This window comes from Lagenorhynchus albirostris, chromosome 11 (genome assembly GCF_949774975.1).
Source record: "Lagenorhynchus albirostris chromosome 11, mLagAlb1.1, whole genome shotgun sequence".
NCBI lineage: Eukaryota > Metazoa > Chordata > Mammalia > Artiodactyla > Delphinidae > Lagenorhynchus > Lagenorhynchus albirostris.
Genome location: NC_083105.1, coordinates 8,588,439 through 8,611,895, shown reverse-complemented (window position 1 = coordinate 8,611,895; position 23,457 = coordinate 8,588,439). Strand labels below are relative to the sequence as shown.

General features: G+C 57.5%; 2 protein-coding genes across 12 annotated transcripts in view; one reads left to right on the top strand and one right to left on the bottom strand.

The window, feature by feature from the left end:
• Positions 1-578, top strand: part of SGSM3 (small G protein signaling modulator 3) — a 34,657-nt gene extending 34,079 nt beyond the window's left edge. For all 5 annotated transcript variants that reach the window (XM_060166380.1, XM_060166379.1, XM_060166381.1 and 2 more), the window contains one exon: positions 47-578. In XM_060166380.1, coding sequence (XP_060022363.1) covers positions 47-127 — 81 coding nt within the window. In that variant the 3' untranslated portion in view covers positions 128-578. The remainder of the gene's footprint in view (positions 1-46) is intronic.
• A 164-nt stretch (positions 579-742) lies between these two features.
• The window catches only part of MRTFA (myocardin related transcription factor A), a 172,630-nt gene continuing 149,915 nt past the window's right edge, over positions 743-23,457 (bottom strand). For 3 of the 7 annotated variants that reach the window (XM_060166370.1, XM_060166375.1, XM_060166374.1), the window contains 12 exons: positions 19,208-19,263; positions 16,473-16,548; positions 15,392-15,553; positions 11,705-11,880; positions 11,084-11,215; positions 8,655-8,908; positions 8,260-8,431; positions 6,020-7,240; positions 5,504-5,599; positions 4,962-5,114; positions 4,593-4,653; positions 743-2,274 (listed from right to left, as the gene is read on the bottom strand). In XM_060166370.1, coding sequence (XP_060022353.1) covers positions 1,775-2,274; positions 4,593-4,653; positions 4,962-5,114; positions 5,504-5,599; positions 6,020-7,240; positions 8,260-8,431; positions 8,655-8,908; positions 11,084-11,215; positions 11,705-11,880; positions 15,392-15,553; positions 16,473-16,548; positions 19,208-19,263 — 3,059 coding nt within the window. In that variant the 3' untranslated portion in view covers positions 743-1,774. Of the gene's footprint in view, positions 2,275-4,592; positions 4,654-4,961; positions 5,115-5,503; positions 5,600-6,019; positions 7,241-8,259; positions 8,432-8,654; positions 8,909-11,083; positions 11,216-11,704; positions 11,881-15,391; positions 15,554-16,472; positions 16,745-19,207; positions 19,264-23,457 lie in introns of those variants that run through there. The other 4 variants (XM_060166371.1, XM_060166372.1, XM_060166373.1 and 1 more) reach the window with 4 other exon arrangements.

The following is a 23,457-nucleotide window of genomic DNA, read 5'->3' as shown; positions in this document are numbered from 1 at the left end:
CTGTGGTGTGCCTTGCAGCCGTGACAGGAGGGCTGTTCCTGTGCAGGAGGAGAAGCAGCCCCTGAAGGAGGGCGTCCAGGACATGCTGGTGAAGCACCACCTTTTCAGCTGGGACATAGACGGGTGATGCTCTTCCTCCAGGGACCCCGTCACACCCAGGCCTCCCCAGACCCCTTGGCTACCAAGCCCCTTCCTCAAGCAAGAAGAGAACAGCCCGGCGCTGGCCAGCCTCGGGGCCACCCCAAGCTGCAAGGTTGAGGGGAGGACACACTCGGGAGCTCTGGCTGGGCACCGTGGTAGGGAGTCCGGGGACACCGTCCTGGGTGCTAGAGTGTTGGTGGAGGGCAGCAGGTGGCAGGAGCAGAAGGTGGGGGCCCGGCTCAGCCTGTTACTCTCAGCACCCCGGGGAGGGCTCTGCCCTGCCAGGGTCTTTACCAGAGGCCCCAGGCTTGCTGTGCTGAACAAAGACCTTGGGAGGTGGAGCGCCACCTCTGTTCTGTCAGGTTTTGCTCAGGAGGAGGGTGGGGAGGCTGAAGGCTCCCCCGCCTCTTTGACAAATAAACTGTCTTTGAGACGCACCTCTCCCACCTTCTGTCTAGCCAGCTGCGCGTGGTCCCGAATGCACAGCCAGGGATGGGAGGTGGTCTCACGGGGAGGTGCAGTCAGGGTCACAGTGCGGCACCCCCCTCTTCCCTTCCATGGATTGACCCCCCCCTCCATTCCATGGAGATGGACTAACAGGCGGGGTTTTTGTTTTTATTTTAAAAAGTTCACACAGCTTTCCCACCTCTGTCCCAGAACTGGTTCTGGTGACTCCATCCCTGATCCCCTGTGAATGACAACGACCAGAAGGCCAGAAGGGAGGCCAGGCCCCAGGGCAGGAGGAGGCCATAGCTTGCGGGCCACCTCTGGCTCCACTGCTGTCCCAGGGCCGTGGTGGCTGCAGTGAGGCAGCAGGAGGGAATGTGGGCAGGGGGCCAGGAAGCACCTCTGCCCTCGTGGCACTGATAAGGAGCAGGAAGCAGGACAGGTGCGGCACAGGCTGTGACGAGGCGTCTATACGTGTCAGATACAAGTGATGGGTGGGGCCAGGGTAAGCTGTGTTCAGCCCCGGGAGCGGTGGCTTCAGGCCCTTCCGTGTGCACAGAGTAGAACCGGGGGTGGGGGGCTGCATTCACCTCCCACCCGCCCCCCAAGATATATGTGTATATATGTATGGCGATATATAATATAGAGGTATATACACCTGTACAGAAAACGTTTGCCACCAACCACTAAATGGTTACACTACACCAAGACGCTAAAATGGCAGGGAGCCCCCCTCCCGGGAAGCCTGGGTCGGTGGTGTTGGCATCACGAGGGTGGTGAGGTAGAGGCCCAGCCAGTTCCTTCCCTTGCAGGGAAGGGGAAGAGAAGGAAGGACATGCACCCCTTGCCCTGCCTCAGCCTCGCCTCCTGAGCAAACTGCAGCAGACAGGTGCACCCCGACCTCACAAAAGGAGGTCACATAGAAGCCCCTGGCCCATCCAGGCCTCCGAAACCCCAGGGTGGGACCCAGAGCTGCTTCTTGGAAGCTCTTCTCCTTGGTGAGTCAGAGCCAGGTGTGGGGACACCCTCCTCTGGCCTCCCACGGAGGGGAAAGCAGGGCCTGTGATTGTCAGGACTCATGACCACGTGGAGAGGCTGCATCAGGCAGGAGAGCGCTGAGCTCCCTTGAGTTCCCGAGGTCTCCGACTTTCCAGCCCTCCCAGCCCCCGGCTCTGCAGCCCCAGAGCTACAAGCAGGAATCCCAGTGTAGCTGCAAGTCGTGGCCGTCGAGGAAGTCCGTGGAGAAGAGGCTGGGGGCTGTGGTGCTCGGGGCCAGGCTGAGCACCGGCCCACCCGACGACAGCTCCAGCCAGTCCATGCCGTCCAGGTGGCCGTCGGCCAGGTCCAGGCCCACACCACTGGGCTCAGGCGCAAAGTGCAATTCCGAAGTGTCCATGGGGGAGGGGGGGTGGTCCAGGATGGCAGAGCTGCTCAGCATCTGGCTGTGAAGGTCGTCGATGAGGGAGAGGGGCTCTGGCCCCTCGTGCCCGCCGGTCAGCAGGGGCAGCCCTGTGCTGCTCTCCAGGAAGTCCTCCAGGCGCCCAGGGAGGGCCGGCGAGCCGGATGGAGGGGGGACAGCCTGAGGGAGTTCGGCGGACGGTGACGGCTGTGCGGCCAGGGGTGACCCGCAGGCTGCTCTCGGGGGAGACTTCTCTTTCCCTGGCTCCTTGAAATCCGCTGAGATCTCTGCCAATCAAGAAAGTGAATGGGTGTCTGAAACCAGCCTGACGATGACCTGCAGTTGGGACCCTGCCTTACACCACATACAAAAAATAACTCAAAATGGGTCAAAGATCTAAATTTAGGAGCCAAAACTACAAAACTCTTAGAAGGGAACATCTTCATGACACTGGATTTAATGATTTCTTAGTTATAAAACACCAAAGGCACAGGCAATGGAAGAAAAAATAAACTGGACTACATAACAATTTAAAACTTCTGCACATCAAAGGTCACTATCAAGACTGAAAAGACTGCACAACAACTATACTTCAAAAAAATTAAGTAAGATAACCCATGGAATGGGAGAAGAAATTGCAAACTATCTGATAAATGATATCCAGAATAAAGAACTCCTAGAACTCAACAAAATCCAACTGAAAAATGGACAAGACTCTCCAACAGATGATGTTCAAGTGGCCTATAAGCTCGTGAAAAGATGCTCGACGTTATTAGTCATTAGGGAAATGCAAGTCAAAACCACAGTGAGATATGTGACTTCACAACTACAAGGCTGGCTATTTTCAAAAAACTTTCTTGAAAATAAGCGTTGGTGAGGATGTGGAGCAACTGGAACGCTTGTGTGTTGCTGGTATGAATGAAGATGGCACAGCTGTGTGGAAAACAGTTCTGTGGTTCCTCAAGAATTAAAATACAGAATATGACCATATGATCTAGCAATTCCACTTCTGGGTATGCACCCCAAAGAACTGAAAACAGATTCAAACAGATACCAGTGTTCATACAGCATTACAATAGCCAAAAGGTAGCAACAACCCAAATGTCCAGTGGATGAAGGGCTGAACATCAATGTGGCACATACACACGATGGAATACTTTTCAGCCACAAAAAGGAAGGAAATTCTGATACAAGCTACAACACGGAAGAAGCTTGAGGATGTTACGCTAAGTGAAGCCAGCCAGAAACAAAAGCACAAATAGTGTATGATTCCACTTAGAGAAGGTATCTAGAATAATCAATTCACAGACGGGAAGGAGAAGAGAGGTTATGGGGGGGGGCAGGGGGGATGGAGGAATGGGGAATTAGTGTATAAACGCCTGACCAGCTGTCTCCCACAGCCCCAGCCTCTTCAACCCGCTTCAAGCAGGCTCTGGCCATGGCCCCCCTGCAGCACCCTGGCTGAGGTCACCAGCTGCCACCACAACACAGCCCGGGACCAGATCTCGGTCCTCCTCTTCCCTGACCGCCCATCAGCAGCCCACGGCCTCAGGACGTCACCCTCTCAAGGGCGCACTCCCACCCTCCACCCGCTGCTCAGCTTCACTGGCTTGCGCCCCTGCCTCCACCTCGCCCTCTCTGCTCCAAACGCCGGCCCCCCCCCCCCCCGCCCAGACGCCAACAACTCCCTAACTCCTGACTCAGCCCAGACCTTGCCTGGGCTGGCCATGTGGCCCTCCACTCAGCTGTCTAGGGACTGAGGCTGTGACTGACGCAGTCCCCACACCCCCGGCGCTCATGCTGCTGCACCCAGTAACTCCCCACACCCTCGGCCTCATCCTTGGCTGCCCTGGGGTCCCCTCGCCACACACTTAAGCCGTGAGGAAACCATACTGGCACTGTCTCCAAGATACACCCAGATTCCAGCTCTTCTGCGCTTCGCCGCTGCCTCCCGGCCCACACACCCCGCTCGCGCCTGGACCATCGCGCCTGCCTCCCTGCTCCTGCCCTTCCAGCAGGGCAACCCTTCCCTCAAAGCTGTGCCGTGGCTTCCAGCGTCACCCAGAGCCCATGGGCTTCCGCCCAGCGCCCACCCCCCCCGCCCCGCCCCCGGGTGCCCATCAGCCCTGCAGGCTCAGGAGCTCCCTGTGGACGCCTGTGGCTAAACTGCACCTGCCCGGCGAGGCTGACCCTGACACCCCTCGCACCTGCGACCCTTCCTGTCCCGGCTTTTCCTAATACCTGTCTGACATATACGATAATTTACTTATTTCATTCACCGTTCATCTCCCAACGCTGGGCTATACGCCCCACCAAGGCAAACGTCTCTCTTGCTCACTGCTACGCCCTGGGCTGCGGGCATGGCACCGGCCACGCAGCAGGTCAGGGTGAGGCAAATGTGTGTCAAGGATGGCACCTCAGGGAGTCCCTGCCCAGGCCTTGGAGAAGGGACGCGTCTCACACGTTACCGCATCCAAAGCACCAGGCCTGCCGGGCATCGTGTTCAAGAACGAAACCAAACCCAATAACCAACCAGCCTAGGAATGGAGACAACCTGTGAAGAAAGGAGGAGATCGGGGAGCAGAGCGGTGGGTCTGGACTTTACCTCCACTCTGAATCAGAATGTCAAACAGGTCATCCATCTGCTGGCTTGAGGAACCATTCTCCTGTGGCACAAAAATAAGAAAATGAAATGGAAGTCTAGAACAAGAGGCCCCCCAGCCTGGCTCAGGGGCACAGACCCTACCTTGTGACCCTGAGCCAGCAGCCAGGCCCACAGAGCCGGGTGGCCTGTGCTCAGACTCCCCGAGCCCACACTCACTCCTGCCCGACGGCTTCTCTCCAAGGCCTCTCTGACCTGCGAGGCTGGCTCCTGCCTGCCCCACCCTCCAGCCAGGCCCGGGGGACTGTGGGAACCCAGCCCAGCCGCCAAGGCGGCCGCCCACCCAGCGAGGCCCCGGTCCACCCTCTTTACCTGCTGTCTGGGTTGCTGGCTCACAGCTTCCTCATAGCCAGGCGGCTCCTTCTTCGGCAGAGAAGTGGGGGGCCCAAAAAGGGGCTGTGGCGGGTGCTCCAGGTCCCTCTGAGCTGGGGGGCCAGGGGCTGGAGAGCCAGGCTGGGACAAGAGCTAGACAGGAGAAAGGGAGGGAACCAGTGGCTGGGGCGAGGGCAACAGCCCAGGACCTACACGCTCCAGGTAAGGCGGGCAGCTCTGCCACCTGCACTGGCTCTCGGAGAGCTTTCGTGGAAGCCCCCGGGGAAGAAGGGACGTGGGATGGAGGAGGCCCTGACCACTGACCCTACAGAGGGCGACTGGCTCCTTAGGGCTTGGTGCAAGCCACACGGGGCAGAGGCGGGGGGGTTCTCTGGGCTAATTTCCCCTCTCCTCCCTGGAGTTTCTGCCTGAGGATGCTCAGGGGCCTGTGTCCCTTCCTGAGTACCCGAGTCCTGTCACTGCCGCCCCGAGCCCCAGCTCGGCAGGGCTGAGAGGCCACACGAAGCCTAGAGCAGCCTCACCTGTGGGCCAGGCTGAGTGAAGGGTCTGGGCTGCGAGGATGGCAGCAGCAGGGAGCCAGCTGCCAATGTCACCTTGGTGGGGGACAGCTGGCCTCTCTGAGGGGAAGGAGAGGAGTGGAGCTCGCATCAGGCCCAGCCTGGCGGCCCTCAGTCTATCCCAGGATGGGCTTCCCCGACCCTCCCCTGGGCCTGTCCCACCCCACAGAGCAGAGGCAGTAGTGGCCTGGCCCGGGCCGGGCACAGAAGGGTTCTGACGCCAACCGCCAGAGCAGTGGGCAGGCCCTCGTGGCCCCACCCTCAAGGCTGGGGGCCTCACACGGGTGCCTCAACCTTTTCAAGTCTGAGCACCTTCCTGGGTGACACTGGGATGGCGATCCCTAGTTTCGGAGGGTTGAAGGGAAGATTAAAGGAAGCGAGCATAACCTGCCCGGCCACGGGGGAACCTGGTGAACGGCACTGTCACGAAGAGTGCCTGCAGGCCCTCCTGGGGCTCCTGCCCCTCCCACACCCAGGTACCTGCTGGGGGCTCCCGCTGGCCAGGCCAGGGCTGTCTGCATTCTTATTGGTCACGGTGAGGACAAGGTGGGTCCCTGTGGAGTCAGTGAGGAGCGTGGGAGGTGTGACCCCCTTGATGAGGCTGGGGCCCTGTGGGCCCAGAAGCAGCTGCGGGGCCGGGGCTGGTTCAGGCTCGGGCAGCACGGCTTCCTGCTTCACCACCACGGCCGGGGGCACCAGGGTACAAGTGTCTACATGGTGGGCAGCGGGGCCCGCGAGGCTGGGGCCGAAGGGGCGATCAGGGCCCGGGGCCTGCCTGCTCAGCTGGCAGCTGGCAAGGCTGCTTTCCTGCTTCACTGCGGCACCAAGCGCGACCAGGGCCGGGGCTGGTTCAGGCTCGGGCAGCACGGCTTCCTGCTTCACCACCACGGCCGGGGGCCCTAGGGTACAAGTGTCTACATGGGGGGCAGCGGGGCCCGCGAGGCTGGGGCCGAAGGGGCAATCGGGGCCCGGGGGCTGCCTGCTCAGCTGGCAGCTGGCAAGGCTGCTTTCCTGCTTCACTGCGGCACCAAGCGTGACCAGGGCCGGGGCAGGGGCTGGCGTGGGCTGCTGGGCCCGCTTCTCCTGCTCCAGCTGCAGCCTGAGCCACTCCACCAGCTGCTGCTTCTGCCGGAGCATGCGGGTCAGCTCCTCGATCTGCTTGTCCTTTTCCTGCAGCATCTGGTCCTTGTCACGCCCCTCCAGCTCTGCCCGCATCCCAGGGCTGAGACAGCAGGACCCAGCGCGGGGGCCCTCCTCCTTCACAAGGATCTGCAGCGGCGAGGTCTGCAGGGTGAGCTGGGTCACTGGCGATGTCACCATCTCGCCAAAGGTGTCCCCGGGCGTGGAGTTCTCGTCGCCTGTGCTGAGCAGTGAACGCTCTGAGGGGGTGGGAGACACAGGGGGCGTGGAGCCCGTGCTGCCAAACTTCACCACTCCATTGCTGGTCACCGTGGCCACCACCACCTCAGCCGGGGCCAGGCCCGCTGCCACCAGGGTGGGCCCCGTGCTTAGCCGAGCGGCGGGGAAGGCTACCACCACCTCGCCAGCCTTGGGCAGGATGGAGGCAGCGGCGGGGCCCTTGGGTGCTCCAGTGGCGGGACTGATTTGCTCCTGGTAGGCGCGCAGGCGCTCAATCAGGTCTGTCTTGGTGCCCGAGACGGGCAGTGACCGCAACTTCAGCTCTTGCTTCAGCTCTGCCACCTGCAACGGGGTGGAGAGTCCAGGCAGTCCTCCTCTGTCTGGACCCCACTGGCCACTTCAGATATATCAACCACCTGACCCTCCCACAGCCCTGGGGGGCGAGACGTGCATCTGCCAGGCTGGCCCCCTCCTCCTCGCCGTCCTCACACCGGGGGCATGGTGCCTTGTGCTCGATAAATACTTGATTGGATTTTACAGATGAGAAAACGGAGCTCATGAAAGTGAAATAACTTCTTCAGGATCACACAGCTGGTGATGGGCAGAGCTAGGGGTTAGAGCCGGGTCTGAGGGACTCTGAGGCCTGTGTCCAGCTCCCCGCAAAAGGGCTGCACCTTGCTAGGATCCCTGTCATGACTGAGGAGGGAGCAGACTGGTTCAGAGGACAAACTCTCCAGGGAGAATGTGATCCACTCCCCTTTCTGATCAGGGCAAAGAAAACAGGCCAGGCCTGGGGCGTCTCCCGCCCTTCAAAGCCCAGGGCACGAGTGTAGCCTGTGGCCCAAGTGTGGGCTGCTCTCTCCCAGGCCAACACAGCACTTGTAGAGCAGATTCAGGACAGTAGCCGGCCGCATGGAAAGGGTGGGTGCTGTAGTGGAGCCCTGAGTCTGAACCCTGGCTGTACTGCCGGCCGGACCCATGACCTCAGGCAAATCTCTCTATCCCTCGACGCCTCTGCTTGCTCATCCTTAAGCCGGGGTAACACTCCCCGTTTCTCACACTGCACTGTAGAGGCTGAGGAAAACGAGAGATGCACAAGTGCTCCGTAAGCCCTGTGGCCCTTGACAGATACTGGCTGGCGTCGTTAATGACGATGACCACGATGACAAGGCTAATGCCACGGATGACCAGGGCCTCAGAGCAGGTTCCAGGTGCCTCTGCTGGAGCTCTGCTCTGCCTCCTGCAGCCGTGGTCCTGGGCCAGCCGCCTCCCCTGCCTGAGACCGAGCACCTGACCGCCCCCACGAGAGGCCAGGCTGGCGACGGCACAAGGCCTCCAGGGGGAAGCGTGCAACCACTTACCTTCATGTCGTCCAGGTTGGCAGGCAGGGCCCCAGGCTTGCCAGTCAACGAGGTGCTGTTCTGACGTACCAGCCCACTGGGCCCAGGGGCGCCCGAGCCGGAGCTGCTGCTGGTAGCGGAAAGGCTGCGCGTCAGGGGGGCCCCACCGCTTCCCAGAGCCTCCCCTGCTGGCCTGAGAGGAAGAAAGGACAGGAATGAGCCCCCGCCAGGTCTCGCCCTAGGCCTCTGCGGGCCGGGTGGAGAGGAGCAAGGGGCAAGGGCCCCGCCCACAGAGCACTCCCGCAGGACCAGGACCAAAGGGTCCTTCATGTCAGGGCTGCCCGCATCTGGCCGTCCGGTGCCTGTGGGCGGGGGGTGGGGGTGGGGGCGCGTGGGGGGGGGCAGGCCGGGCCTACTTGGGCGGGGCGGGCAGGATGGTCTGGTAGTTGTAGTGCTGCTGCTGCTGCTGATTGAGGATCTGGAGCTGCAGGAAGAGCTGCTGCTGCTGCAGGATCCTGGCGTAGGAGGAGTCCATGGGGGGCGCCCCCTTGTCCTGCTTCTGGTCCGGGGGGATGTACTGGTGGTACTTGAGCTTCTTCACCTTCGGCTTCAGCTCCTTGGCCTTCTTGCTGCGCTGCGACTTCTCACTGGCAGACTTGGGTTGGCTTTGCTGCGGGCGCAGGAGACACAGAGGGCGCTGTCAGGGGCAGCCGAGTAGCTTCCGGAAAGGCCCCACCGCCCACCCTGCCCTGTCCACGCCCCCTGCCGGATGGCACCCCTCCCAAAGCAGAGGCCGCCTCAGTGCCCGGGAGTGTCCAGGGAGGGGGCGAGGGCTGATGGGGGGCGGGGCTTGTGACTGGCTCTGCTCTTAAAGAGCTTCTAGCCCCAGTGCACAGGCCAGGCAGCCTCCCTGTGACCCTGAGCACAGAGTGAACAGGACGACGAGGTGAAAAGAGCTGTACTACGGAGCTCGCGCAGCCCACACTGGGCGCTTTACAAAAGCCGCGTCACACAGACCTGCAAAAACCCTGCCTCCCCAGGAACCCGCCCGTCGACTCGAAAGGGAAGAAAGAGGCTCAGGGAAGCCACGCGCTCAAGGCCGCACAGTGACTGGGACCTCGCTGCGCGAAGGAGCTGGGATCCGAACCCTGGACTCCAGAAGCTCACGTCCATTCACTGACGGGGCGGCCGGCACACAGGGAGGCCGTCTCCCGGGTGAGAAGGGTGGAGGCGGTGTGGGCAAGAGTGAGCAGGGCGCTGAGTGCTGGGAAAGGAGCGAGGAGGGCCTCGCGGCTTCTGAGCAGAGAACGGCAGGCGGAAGGGTGGAGACTCGATGCGGGGCTCAGCTGGGGTCTGACCAGGGCGCCGTAGGCACTGACGGGATGTGGAAGGAGGTGACTGACTAGAGGGAGAAGGGACAACAGCGCGTGTGGCAGCCAAGCGGCTACAAGGTCACGGTTTTGAGCTTCGGCAACAGCGTGTGACAACGGTGGCCCCTTCGCAGAAGTCGGGAAGAGGTGCCGGTTGGCCAGGGTAGGGAGAGTGGAGGAGAAGGCGCGGGGCTGCTGGGACCGGAGAGCACCCGAGAGGAGGGAGAGGGGTCCGCTGAGAGGCCCCGGCAAGGCTGAGGGTGCGAGAAAGAGGCCGAGGGCAGCCCAGGAGCACCCCACTGAAAGGGAAGAAGACGGGGAGCCCAGGGAAAGCCACCAGAGAGAGGAGTGCGACCTGAGGCAGGTCTGAGGCAGCTGGGGGCTCAGCTTGGAGAAGAGCCCGTGGTGGGGCTGGGGAGTGGGGACAGAGGCCGAGGCACTACCGGGAAAGAGGAAGTTAGATAAACACACATACACTGTTCTCGCAAACGGGGAGTGGGCAAAGGAAGGCACCAGTCGTGTGACGAGGAGGTCTGAGGGAGGAATTTGGGGGGAAAACCTCAGACATCTGCAGCCAATCAGGAACAGACTGCAGAGGCAAGGGAGGTGCCGGCTGCTGGGGGAGTGGCTGGGAGCCAGCAGAGCGCCAGGGCACCACTGACCAGGAGGAGCAGGCCTGGGGCAGGGGCGCCACACGGGAGGGCCGCGGAGACCCCGCCAACCACCTGGGAGCGCCCGGAGGCACAGGGAGGCTTCGCTAAGGCTGTGAGCCGCAGCAGAGGAACGTGGGCGGCCAGAGGCTCCAGGCCAGGGCCAGGGCCTGTGTGGCGGGACTGGAGAATCAGTCAAGATGGGAAGCAAGCCGAGCGGGAAGAGAGGGCACCTGCCCAGCAGGCGTGGAGCACAGGCTGGATGGAGGGCGGCAGTCAGGGCCAAGGTCCCAGAGGCCGAGGGAGAAAGCTCGGCTGGGCGGGGAGGACCGGACAGCAGCTCCTCATGCTGCTGAACTTAACCTCAGCGTCCAGCACCGTGTTCCCACACAAAGGTCCCCATGGGCGTCTCATGGGGTTGACGGTAAATGCCGTCCCTTCAGGTATCTTAGGTCAGGCCTTGGAGGAAGAGAGTGACAACAAACACCCGGCACGGCTGGCTGGGTGACCTCAGGCCCGTCACCTCACTTCTCGGTTCTGTCATAGCCTCACGAGGCTCCGAGTGGACAGAGGGGACGTGTGGGCGTGTCTTCCTGGGGCGGGCAGGAGTGAGAGCCTGGCCCGCTGTGCTCAGTGAGCGGTGGCTGCGGCTGTGACGGCCAGCGTGCGTGGAGGGAACAGGAGATCTCCCAGAGCACTGTGGTGACCTCGGCTGGTCCCGGACCAGATGGAGAAGAGAGCCAGCCCCACTCCCCACTGGGACGGAGTCACGGCAGGACTCAGAGGGGAACGGAGAGGAGAGGGTGGTCAGCTAGAGGTCTGCACCTTAATGAGTGTGGGGAGGGGCTTGGCGGTGGCGACCGTGGTTCCGTTGGCAAGGCTGGGCGGCGGAAGAGGCTGCTCCGCCAGGAAGACTGTTTCTCCAGACTCTGGGCCCACGGGGAGTTGAGACACGACCTGGGAGAGAAGAGGGGAAGTGAGGACACGCCCACCCCTTCTCGTGGCCCTGGAAGCTGCGCCATCTCCAGGCTTCAGCCGGTGGTGCATCCCTGCCCTACCCTGCCCAGAGGTGGGTGGCTGTCACCCCCTGGGACGCCATCACCGTTAGGGGGCAAATGAAGGGCAAAGACGAGAGGGATGAAAAGAGCAGCCTCCAGGGTGGCGAGGGGAGAGGGAACTAGAAAAGGGGAAGACAGAGGGTGGTGAAATGTTACGGAACTGAACACACTCAGGAGAAGTGGCTGTTCTGAATGAGCAGACATGGGGCAGCAGGGCGGCCTCTGACTCTAACTGCAAGGCTGCCCAGCCGGCGTCCTCCACAGGGCCCACCGCCGCACCTTCTGGCTTCCCCGTCCCACCTGGCCCAAGCCAGGGACCTCATCCTGGGCCACTGCAGTAGGTCTGGGGCCCCTGAGCAGGGGAAGCACCCGTAGTGGACAAGCTCACCTGAGTGGGGGACACAGAGGTGGCACTGGGCAGTGGCTCGCTGACTCGGGCTTCCAGGGGAGACGGCACCGAGCCCTGGGACTCATGGCTGGCAGGCTGCTCAGGAGATAAGGCATCGCTGCTGTCCTCGTCAAAGGAAGAGCTGTCTGCTACTTTCGGGTAGTTCACCTGGCCCACTGAAAGCCAAGGCCAGGGTGAGACTCCTCCAGCAAACGGGAAGAGGCTGTCCCAGCAAGGCGCCTGCCCTGCGGCCCCACGGCCCCAGCAAGCAGCAGGAGAAGGAGGCCAGCAGCCGACCTGCCTCCTGTGTCCAAAAGAGCTCAAGGAAAGCTTGTCATCACGACCCGAAACAAAGGCCAGGAAGAGTCAGTCCCACCAGGTCATCAGAGCACTCCCCTCGGTGGGGAAAGGCCTGATGGTTAACCCCTTGCTTTTAACTCCGCCCTGCGTTCAGTCTTCCAAGTCAGGGTCTGCCCTCCCGCCCCACAGCCTGCCACCTCCTGTTTCCCTGCTGTTGAAGGCACTTTATTCCCATCCTGTGGCTGCACAAAACTCTCCTCTTCTCCCAGAGGCTCACGGACCCTGCGATCAGGGACGGAAGGAGTTTGGGTAACAGCTGTGCAGGTGCAGCTCCTCCCCTGGGCTGCCCGACTCCCCGAAGACCAGGAGGAACAGACAGAAGAGGCTCGCGGAGAAGGGCCGCCTGCTTGCACAGGTGAAGCAGATCAGTGGAAGGACAGCGACCTCCCTTCAGCAGCCAGTGACTCCCAGAGACCCACGTCCTGGGGGCAGGCCTGCGCTCCTGGGCAGGGACCAGGCTGGGTGGGAGAGGCGGGAGAAGCAGGGACCCGGCGTGGGAATCCCAGATGCAGAGAGAAGGAAAGAAGGGGATGGGACAGGCAGGGTACTTCAAAAGACTCCTGTCACAACCCTGCCGCCAGCCCGGTCAGGGAAGTTCTGCACCGGCACTGTCCACACAGGGGGAATGAGGCAGCGGCGCAGAGGTGAGCCGGCGGCCATGCCGGGGACGCAGCTGCGGCGGGAAGACCACAGATGAGGAACACTCTCCCTGCAGACCCTCCCCTGCTCCAGGGCCGTGCCCCGAGGCCCTCTGCCCCTAGGACCCAGCAGGACGCCCCTGAGCTTGTCCCCCACCCCCCACCCGCCCTCCCAGGGGCCCGCAAGGAGCACGGAGAGGATGCAGCTCGCTGACAGTGGGTCACGCTAGGTCTAGGTGCCCTCCCACAGTCTCCTGCTCCCAGAGAGGGGGCCTGTCATGGCACAGCAGCCACAGGACAATGGGACTCAGGACGGAGGAGCTGCGGGTCCACCCCGGCCTCAGCCCAGCCTGAGGAAGCTGCTGGCCACGCTGCAGCGGCCCCAGGGCCGTCAGGCCAGGTCACTGAGGGGCCCACCCCTCTCTCCTGCAGCCAGGGCAGCCCGGATGGGGCCCTGCCCGGCCGGAGTTCACGGGCCAGGCACCCTGGAGCCCAGCCGCTGCTCTGCTGGTGGGAAAAGTGGATGCTGAGGGGAGGCAGGCCATGACTCCGACGACCAGCTGGCGGCGCGTGTGTGAGCAGGTGGCCGCAGGTGTGTGGTGCAGTCCGGGAGACGGAGGCCGTCTGCGAAGCCCCTCCCATCCCGGTGCACACCCCGCTCTGCCTCCCCCTCCATCCCCCACCTCCTCAGCCTCTCCCCTGACTCCTTCCTCTCAGCCCTAGACCTCCTCCTTGACCACTATGTCCCTCTCTCCTCTCCACTCTCTTCCTGAACAGACGGACCATGTGTGCTGTCACCACTGCCTTGCCTCCTGCTCACTCCTTGGCCTGTACGCTCACTGCCGGTGAATGCTCCTCTCTCCCCAGTCACCAGTGATGACCTCGTTCCAAACTAAGCTACTTCCCGGGCCTCAAACAAGCCGTATTCTGCCAGGGCTCCAGGCCACACTGCCCCCGCTGTCCCCTCTGCCTGGAATGTCCCTCTGCACCCTCTCTACTTGGCAAACTGACTCGATCTCCAGGTGGGCCCGAAACGTGTCGTCAGCCCCACCGCCATCCGCGTCCCTGAGAGAAGCCCATCTCGGACGGGCTCTCGCTGCCCCTGCCACACACCACTGTCCTACACTGTCCACGACAGAGCCGCCAGCTGGTCTGTAATGAATGTCACTGCAAACAGCAGCAGCCCTTCCCCGAGTCTCCCTGGGCGCCCAGGACTGTGCCGGGCCCTTCACAGCCATCGTCACCTGGGAGCCTGCAAACTGTCCCGAACGGCAGGTGGCTTGGCTACGACTTTACAGGGCCCTGGTCTTTCTAAGTACGTGGTGCCACACGTGCCTGGGAGCTAGACTCGGAAATCACTTGTGCACACGGCAGCCTTCTCCCGTCAGACTGAGCTCTCTGAGGGCAGCCGCAGCGTATTCTGTTCGTCTCTGTAACGGCAGGACTCACATAGGCCTGGGGTGTGGCTGACTGTCAGCAAACATTTACCAGACGGGCTGGCTGCAGAGTCCAGAACTGACCTTGGCCCAAACGCTGTCGTGGAATCTGGTGAAGGTCTGGGCAGGAAAACACTAACACAAGGTGAAGTGAATGCCAGGGCAAAGCAGGGAGTTAAAGGGGAAGAGCGCAGTCAGGGCACCTCCTCTGCGGGTGCAGATGAGGTCCCAGAAACCGGTCTCCTCTGAGCCAGGGCTCGGGCCCAACGTGGCTGCTTCGGGCCTACTCCTGTGCCCTCCCCTGCCCTGCCCAAAGACCTAGCTCACTCCTACGTGAGAGCACCTGAGCCTCCTGAAGGCACGGCCGCACCCCGGGGGCAGGTCTCAGGCCTGCGGCAGCCAAAGAAACATGTCTGTACCAGCAGTTACCAAAGTCTGAGGGAATCATGTGTGCACACCTGCCCGTGGCACACGAGGCCCTGCACGTCCTGGACTCTGTGGCCTCCCCCTCACGTCTCGACACCCGCTTCCAGCTCCACGTGCAGGCTGCTCCTTCTGCCTGCTGCACATGCTTTCATTCCTACTCACCCTGCACCCCCACCTGGGCCTCAGCTCTTCTGACGCCGACGCCCGCTGTCGGGGCCGGGGGGGCGGCCTCCATCACCCCCATCTGGGCCTCAGCTCCTCTGACGCCGATGCCCCCTGTCGGGGCCGGGGGGGCGGCCTCCATCTCACTCTCACCTGTTTCCTTGCCTGTATCTGCTCCTGGGCTTGAGCTCCGTAAGGACGAGGGGCTTGGTCTGCCTTGTGGGGCTGTGGCCCTAGCACCCTGCTTGGATCAATCGACCTTTACTGACTGAACTATCTGAGGAGAGTGCCAGGCTCCAAGAACAGATTTCACTAATGAAAAGAAACTGCAGGCACAGTTTCAAGGTCCCAGCGTCTCCATGTGCTCACACACACCACCCCGGACACCTACCTACCTTCTCTGGGAAAGAGGGACAAGCCCCTGTGCTCACAGAGATGGGAAGTGGACAGAGGCCTCTCTGTCACTGACGCAGTTATTTTGGCACGGCGCTGATCTGTGAGGCCACTGGCGCTGTCCCAGGCTCATAGGACCCGTTTATCAGGCTCTCATACTCTGTACCTCGGCTCCCCCAAGGCTAAGCAGGAAGTCAGGGAGCAAGCGGTCCAGAGCCCATGCCCTCTGCGCCCCGCCTTCAAGTCCACACGTGGTGGCCGGGCCTCCTCACCAATGATGGCTTCCTTCAGGCTAGACTCCACAGGCAGGATGTTCTTCTCCACCAGCTCCATGGGGCCAGGCCTCTGCGCAATCTTCTCGTTGAGGTCATCGGCCAGCCTGGCTCTCTTCAGCTTCAGCTGCTTGGCCTGCAGGGAAGGCTCAGCCGAGGTCTCTGCCCGTGGGAGAGAATGGAGCGCAGGAGGATATAGGAGTGAGGTGGTTCTGCCCTGGGAACTGCAGAGCAGCTCCCCTTCCCTCTGGGGAAGGAGCAGAGACCATGAGAACGTAAATCAAGTGCCAGGCGGAGTACGGTGGCCCGGCCTGAAGTTTCACAAGGACAGAAGAAGGGGCCCCCGCTGTGGACAGTGTGTGGTCACGCGCAACAGTGGTCACTAGGCACAGGCTGGCCCAGACGACTCTCTGAGCTGGAGCTAGAGCTGAAAGAGCACCAGGCAATGGGTGGTGTCTCCTCTCCCTCAAGCTCGCTGCATTATGGGGACAATCCACCTCCCTGCTCTGGGCCTCAGGGTCTTCCTCTGCAAAGTGTGGGGTTCAGTCTAGGAAAGTCTTCTTCCAACCCCAAAGTGGTTTCAAAACCAAACAAAAAGTGAATAGATTCAAGCCAAAACCTTTCCTTCCCTAGAATGAGGAAAGAAGTGTGTGCGGGCAGGTGGAGTACGTCTGGGATGATCTTGCTTGTACTTCACAGGTGCTCCTGTAAATACTGAGTGAGTGAATGAATGGATGGATGGATAGATGAAGGAATGAATGAAAACAGAAAGTAAACACATTTAAGAACAGCGTTGGAGGAAAGGATTTCATACCGAGGTTTTATGAGATCCAGGGCCACGACATGGCCATACAAAAAGGGAAGCCACCCCAAGAGAATGTGACTGTGCTCCTTTGGGAATTCCCAAAAGCCAGGGGTGGTTGCCCACAGCACTGCTGTTTTAACTGCGTTAAGGCTCTGGCTTACACTGTCAACTGAAACGGGAGTGATGAAAAAGAGGGACGACAAAACGTGGGTGGTGCAGGGGTGAAAACAGTGAGAATGAGGGTTTAGATGAAGAAGCATTTCCAATCTAACACACCTTCCAATATGTGCATCCTGACCAGCTCCGATCTCTCCGGCCGGGAACGAATCTTCCGCTTCAGGTAGTCCTCTGTCTATAGAAAAAACACACCAAGCAGCTCTCAGATCCAGGTCACAAGCTTATGGCATGAACAGGACCAAAAAGCAGCCGTGCCTTTAGTGGGTCACCTCTGCAGCCACCACAACCTCAGTCTGGAGACTGCAGGGTCCTGAGGCCTGGAAGGACGCGTCCATTTTCAGCGCACCTGCCAAGGGCTTCATCCATCTGTCAAGACCATTTGTCGCTCTGAGGCTGGACTACTAATATATTTTTTAATCTATTACTTTTTAAAAAAAAATCAATTTATTTATTTTATTTTTGTCTGCATGGGGTCTTTGTTGATGTACGCTGGCTTTCTCTAGTTGCGGCGAGCAGGGGCTACTCTTCTTTGCGGTGCGCAGGCTTTTCATTGCAGTGGCTTCTCTTGTTGCGGAGCACGGGCTCCAGGTGCACGGGCTTCAGTAGTTGTGGCACGGGCTCAGTAGTTGGGGCTTGCAGGCTCTAAAGCACAGGCTCAGTAGTTGTGGTGCACGGGCTTAGTAGCTCCACAGCATGTGTGATCTTCCCGGACCAGGGCTCGAACCCATGTCCCCTGCACTGGCAGGTGGATTCTTAACCACTGCGCCACCAGGGAAGTCCTAATCTATTACTATCATATGTTATGTTCATCAAAGAAAATTCAGAAAATTAGAAAGTAAAACAACAATAAAAATTTTTAATCATCCACCGTTAGTATTTGGGGATATTTGTTTCTAATCATTCTTCCATGCAAAAGATAAGTTTAATTTTGCAAAGCTATAATCATACTGAATATAATTTTATACGTTATTTCAAAAAACTTGGCACTGCCTGGTACCATGAGCATTTTCCATGCACTCTGAATGGCTGCTGAGTACTAATTTTGATACGTGGTGTCATAGCTCTAGTTCCTTAACGTCTCATGTCCTCATTTCTGCACTTCTGAGACGCCAAGCAGATTAAACCATTCCCTCAACAGTCTCAGAGCCAGCCCACTGCCCGGCGCTCACACTATAATGTATATATGACCCCGGATTTGTCTGACTCTAGAGCCTGTGCTCTTAACCTTTGCACCAGAATTTTACAAACCATAGGTCAAGACCATTAGTGGGTCAGGACCAGCACAGAATAGGGTAGGATAGGACAAGACAGGACAGGACAAGACAGAGCAGAGTAGGGTAGAGTAGAATTGAATAGAAAATAAAGTATCAGAGCATACTGCATGCCTGCAGCAAGGTAAAGACTTGCTCCTTGGACTGGCCTTGGTGCTCTGACTGGTCAGCTCTGTGCCAGCCCCAGGGTGGTGCTGAGCTCTCCAGGAGATGGCTGACAGTGGCCGCGGGTTCAGAGCCTATCACCCATCTGCAGTGGGCAGAAGTACTGCCATGACTGCCAGAGAAGATGGCAGAACAGGTGTCGTACACTGCAGGTCTTCACAGACAGCAGAGGGAGGCATACGGTACTGATGAAGAAAACACCTGGAGTCCACACCCCAAGGTTTAAATCCCAGTAAGTTGCCACTTACTAGCTGGACAAGTTAGTTAACCTCTCTTAACTGCATCTATTAAGATAAAGATAATAACACCTAATTCATAAGAGCTGATGTGAACATAAACAAGAAAAGGGTATAATTTCACATATAAAAGTACTCAGTAAACTAGTAGCTGTACTAATTAGTTCGTATTTACTCCTTGCCTTGGAGAAGCAGGCCAGGAAATGGTGCCAAGTCTTAAGACTGGGTTGAGGGCACAGGCAATGACATTCCTTTTCTCTCTGCTGTATTCTCTCATCCTCCCAGGCACTGAAACAGTGCAGCTGGTCACTCCTTTGGTTCCCAGGACCTGTGGCCTCATTCTTCCCACTCACTCTAAGAATTAATCATAATTTTCCTTAGAAATTTGTTAAAAATAAAATAAAGACAGAAGATAGTAAGATAAATCTCGGAGGTAAATATTTCAGTCTCTGAAAGAGCTGTGGGTCTTAGGGAGCCCTGGCCTATGATCCTCCATCTGGGGAAGCTCTCTTCCCTTGTCTTTTACATAAAAGAGAAAAGTGAAGGGGCTGAGAGGGGGAAGCATCTTCTGGCGAATTCCCCATCTCCGCCCACACTGGGCAGCAGAATATCCCCTGAGGCCCCCGAGGGAACTGAAACCGAGGGGGACAGGGCAACAAGCCAGGTGCTGCAGTGTGAACCTGAGCTCAGAGGGACCCAGCTTCTGCTTCCACGGCCTCAAGTGGACCCTGGCTGCTCAGGGGCACATGGAGACCAGTAAGGTTTCCATGCCCATTCTGGAGAGGTGTGGGCAGTGTGGCCAGACAGGAGGGACCACCACTCAGCAAGCTTTTCCGTGGCTGGTGGTCGTGTCCTAACAGCTACAAAAGGCTAAGTGGAATTAAAGATGGGAAAATACTAGTGGTCTCCAAACCAAAAGAAGGGAGGTGACCATTACATACCCTTGAACGTACTAAAGGAAGAAACTCATTGTGATCATGGCCCATATCATCACACTGGGAGACGCTCGGGTGGGGATGAAGCAGAAAAGCCAGAGCTTTCTATTTAGAACCATAAGGCCAGGGCTGACCCTGGAGGCAACGCTAGACTGGAAGGAAGATGACAGCAGCACAACAGGCTCTGAAAATGCTCTTAGGAATCCTTGGGAAGCAAGGTGCCTTACCCTGGCCCGCTCCAAGCTCCTTCTCTGCTCATGAAATGCAGCTGGACTTTTCAAAGCTGTTGGGAGAAGAATGATAAAAGAATTACTTTATAGTGAAGCATCATGTCTACTGCTACAATTTACAGTGGAGAAGGTATCTTAAATTCAAGTTAATTTTAGCAGTACTATTAATATCAGCTGAAGTGAAGAAGAAAACGGCACCTGAGTAAGCACATATCTTTATGGTTCAGCTACCCCATCAAAACAATTCTGGTTACTTTGTTCCTAATGGGAACAGTCACTGCCTAAGCTTGGGCTCTGTAAGGTGCACCCAGGGAACCTAACTTTAATATAATCCTTATGGAGCAGTCAACTCTCCAAGAATGCCCACTGGGCCTCCCTTTACCCTCGGGGAGACCGGGACACAGAGCAGAGCTGCAAGTTGGGTCCACCCACTTTCCTTCTCCAACCTCATCAGGAATCGCAAAGTGACCGAACTGTTTGAATGAGGCAGTTAAACCAAAAAGACATTGCATCTACTTGGGTGCCATTTCCTTCTTCGGTTCAGCTGGTATTAATAGTTCTGCTAAAATTAACTTGAATTTCATCTTGAAGGACTAAAAGAACTTCACCATGATTGTCTGGTTAACCTTGGTGCACACAACCAGCAGCTGACCAGAGGCTCACTGTGTCCCCCATCACGGACCCGGCTCTTTTCTGGGGCTACCACCACATGGCCACAGCTCGCAACTCAGCAAAGCACACCGAGGGTGGGGAGACCAAAGCAGGACCCTCTACAAATGCAGCGCTGTGAAGAGAGTCTGTGTCAAAAACTCAGCAGATAACGAGTTGGGACACCCTGAGGATGAGAGGGGAAAAGGCCTGACTCACTTCAAGTTGGGAACAACAGCAGTAAGAGAGAAATTCATAAGACCGTGGTCAGTTTCACTTCTGCTGCCCTAGAATTTCAGAGCAGCTGTGAAACTGTGTGTGCAGATAACTTTTGCTGGGCTGCTGGCTGTGGTAGGAGTGCAGGGGTAAGGAGACGCTAAAAGTAGCCAGAGCACAGATATGACCCTATCCTGCCTGGGCCTTTGCGCTTCCTCCCCCCATCCCACCCCCAGGGGCTGGGCCTCAGGAGCAGCAGTCCCCAAAGAAAGCTCCAAATGTCACTGCAGTACTTCTTTTTTTCTCTTTTTTTTTTTTCCTAATATTAAAGTAAAAAAGAAACCCATTTTAAAAGATCAGTTGGAAGTACCCTATCTTCTAACGGCAGGGGGAGCGCTAGATTTAACAAATAATCTCTAAGGAAAACCAGCACAGGCTCCCTCTCCAAGCTACCAGAGCATTCCAAAGCATGACCCAGGCCATCCCAGCTCTAATCTGAAGGTCTTGGCATCTCAGTGGGTAAGCAGACAGCCCCTGCACCTGCTTCTACTGAGTAAGGCTGGTTCAACTCCAAAATCAGCCTCCAAAAGTCCTGATATGCAGAGTGTGATGGACCAGCAGGGAATAAACACACAACCTTGCTCTAGGAGCGCTTATCACATGGATGAGACGAGAAGCACTAAGAATCAAAGCAAAACTCAGTGTCCGCCCCCCACCCCCAGCTGCCTTTCTGCCTTAGTTTTCTCCACAGCTCATCACCGCCTGACACCCTGGATGGTCATACTGCATCTCTCTGTATTCACTGCCAGCCTCCTACCACTACAATAAGCTCCTCTGGGCACGGCAGGGGGTTTGTCTACTTCTTTCTGACAGTACCCCCGCCATGGAGAGCACATAAGTCATTCAATGAATTAATGAATATTCTATAAGGAACGGATACAAAGTGTACACTGGTGACAGGAAAACTAGAGGATCCTGTGAGCTCTAAACTTTCATTTGTACAGCCAGAATTAGGCTCTCATCTTGGTTCAAAACTTCACAGAAGTCCCAGATATAAAAGCAAGACATGTGCATGCCTGTCCTGGGTTCCACCAGTTACCGCTGGTGTGACACGGGGAATGACTGCTTTTCAGGTCTCATTTTCTTCTTCTGTCAAGTCCGCCCACCTCCCAGAGCTCCTGTGACAACCGAAGGAGAGTGAAAGGGCTCTGCAGCCAGTGGTGCCCTCACCAACACATTTAGGGTGCTGCTGTCATCACGTGCAGTGATTTGGTTGAAACAGGGGTTAGATTCCCACACGGGCCAGCTAGTTCCTACACCACGGTCACAGATAATCTGGCTAAACACCAGTCAGCGTGCAACGACCTACACTGGCTATCCTAAGGGGTAAGGCACAGATCCAGCTTCTGGGAAAACAACTCACAAAGCGCAGAATTTCTTGATGGAAGGGGAGTGTAACATTTTCATGTACAACGAGGATGTTGCACCATGAGTGGGGATAAGTGACAGGTGAACTGGCTGTACTGTACGTGACTTCCTGCTTTCCACTGGGTTAAGGAAATTTTTGCATAATAGCGAGGATGCCTACCTTCTGTGGTGGGCATGGTTCTAAATACTTTAAAATGTTACCTAATTGAATACTCCTATTGATTCCATGTGATGTGTAATATTTCACTGTACAGATGAGGACAGGCTCAGAAAGGGTAGGAAAGGCAGCAAGTGGCAGAATAGGATCATAACCTAATTCTCTCTCACCCTTAAGTCAGAGTTCTTTCCCTCCTCTGGGTTGGCTCCTTAACTTCTTCAAAAAGTGGAGAAGAATGACCCCATTGGATGGGAGGCAAGGAGGCCTCAATGACCTGCAATGCTTAGATGTAGGGCTGAGGGCAGGTCATGTGGAAAGGCCAGCTCGACCACAGTCCTGAGCACAAACATGTGTAAGGAAGGCTCAGAAGAGGGGTGCAAAGTACACAAAGCAGGTACACAAAGCCACGGTTTCAAACCTGGGGCTCACCATGGAGCTTAAGGTGCAGCCTTCAGCACTGATACTAGGAGACGAGCCTGGAGGTGGATGAGAAGACCAGAGCAGTTCACCAGCTGCTCAGAGCTTGGGCAAAAGAACCAGAAATGAAGCCCAAGAAAAGAATTCAAAACAATAATTACTGATTCCAAAAGACTGTTTCATTTTATAACAACAACATTATAATTGAATCCTCTTAACAACCATGAGGTAGGCACCACTATTCCAATTCTATATGTGAGGAAACTAACACTGCAGTAACCTGTGAGGTCACTCACCGAGTGGCGGACCCCAACCCAGGTCCAGCTCTGTCTCTCTTTCTCCCTTTGTGACAAGTGTGTAGGCTTCTATCAGCCCTTGAAGAGCCCACTCACTTTGTGCTGCTCTCTCCCCACGTCTAATTCTGCTCCGTGACAGCAAGTTCAGCGATTTCAAGAGCCACTTCCAACATGTGAAAGGAAGAGGGAGCAATGACCAGGTGTCTTGTACGGGCTTCAGTCAGGACTCCTGGAAGGCGCTTCCCAGGCCCATCTGGGGAAGCCTGGAGCTGGGGCAGCCAGTGCTCTCAGTAGGTCAGGGTTTGGGGTGGAAAGGCACTCCTATACATGTCTGGCCAGCTCTGTTAAAAGCTGCAGCCGGGGAGGGTAACCTAGTGAAGAGATTAGGGGTGATAAAGGTAAGCCCTGGGCTTTCTTGATGTAGAAGCAGGTGGCAATGTATAGTCAAAGTCACAAGCTTCCACGCTAAGGGAATGAGACACAAGGAAGTACAGCAACGCAGAAAATAATTTAAAAGTTTAGGCCTCTACTAGCTGTGGAAAATCCCCAAAGGCTCGAAGCTAACCCATAGACATGTGTCTGAGTAGGAGGGCGGCATTCACCTTGGACGCGCACGCCCTCTCTCGCTGCCTTAATGCTTTGCCAGAGGAGCCAGGGCACTGCTCACTCGGAAATTTTATTTTCCCAGCAACTCCTAGAAGGCAGTCTCTGAAAGAGAAGCCCCGCCAAACCAATGCAAACCCAAGAACTGTGCACGTTGTTTATGAGAATATACATTTTTGGTGTCAGAGGGCACCAAAACTTGATCCTCTACTCCCACCCTCCGGGAGCTGGTTTCCTGGAACACTTGCGCGGCTTTGCGTGAACACAGGGGGGTGTGCAAACAGGTGCTCAAACGAAAAATAACCAAGCCCCCCCCCCAAGGAAATCAAATGAACACAAGTGGCTAAGAGGTGTGGTGCTCTTAGTCACAGTTTCGGTTCTAGATGTGGGCCCCGCCCCTGGCTGCCTCTAACCCCCGATTTAACACTCTGTTCCCTCTCTCCAGCGCCCATCTTCTTTCTCCCCTTACACATTTGCTACCT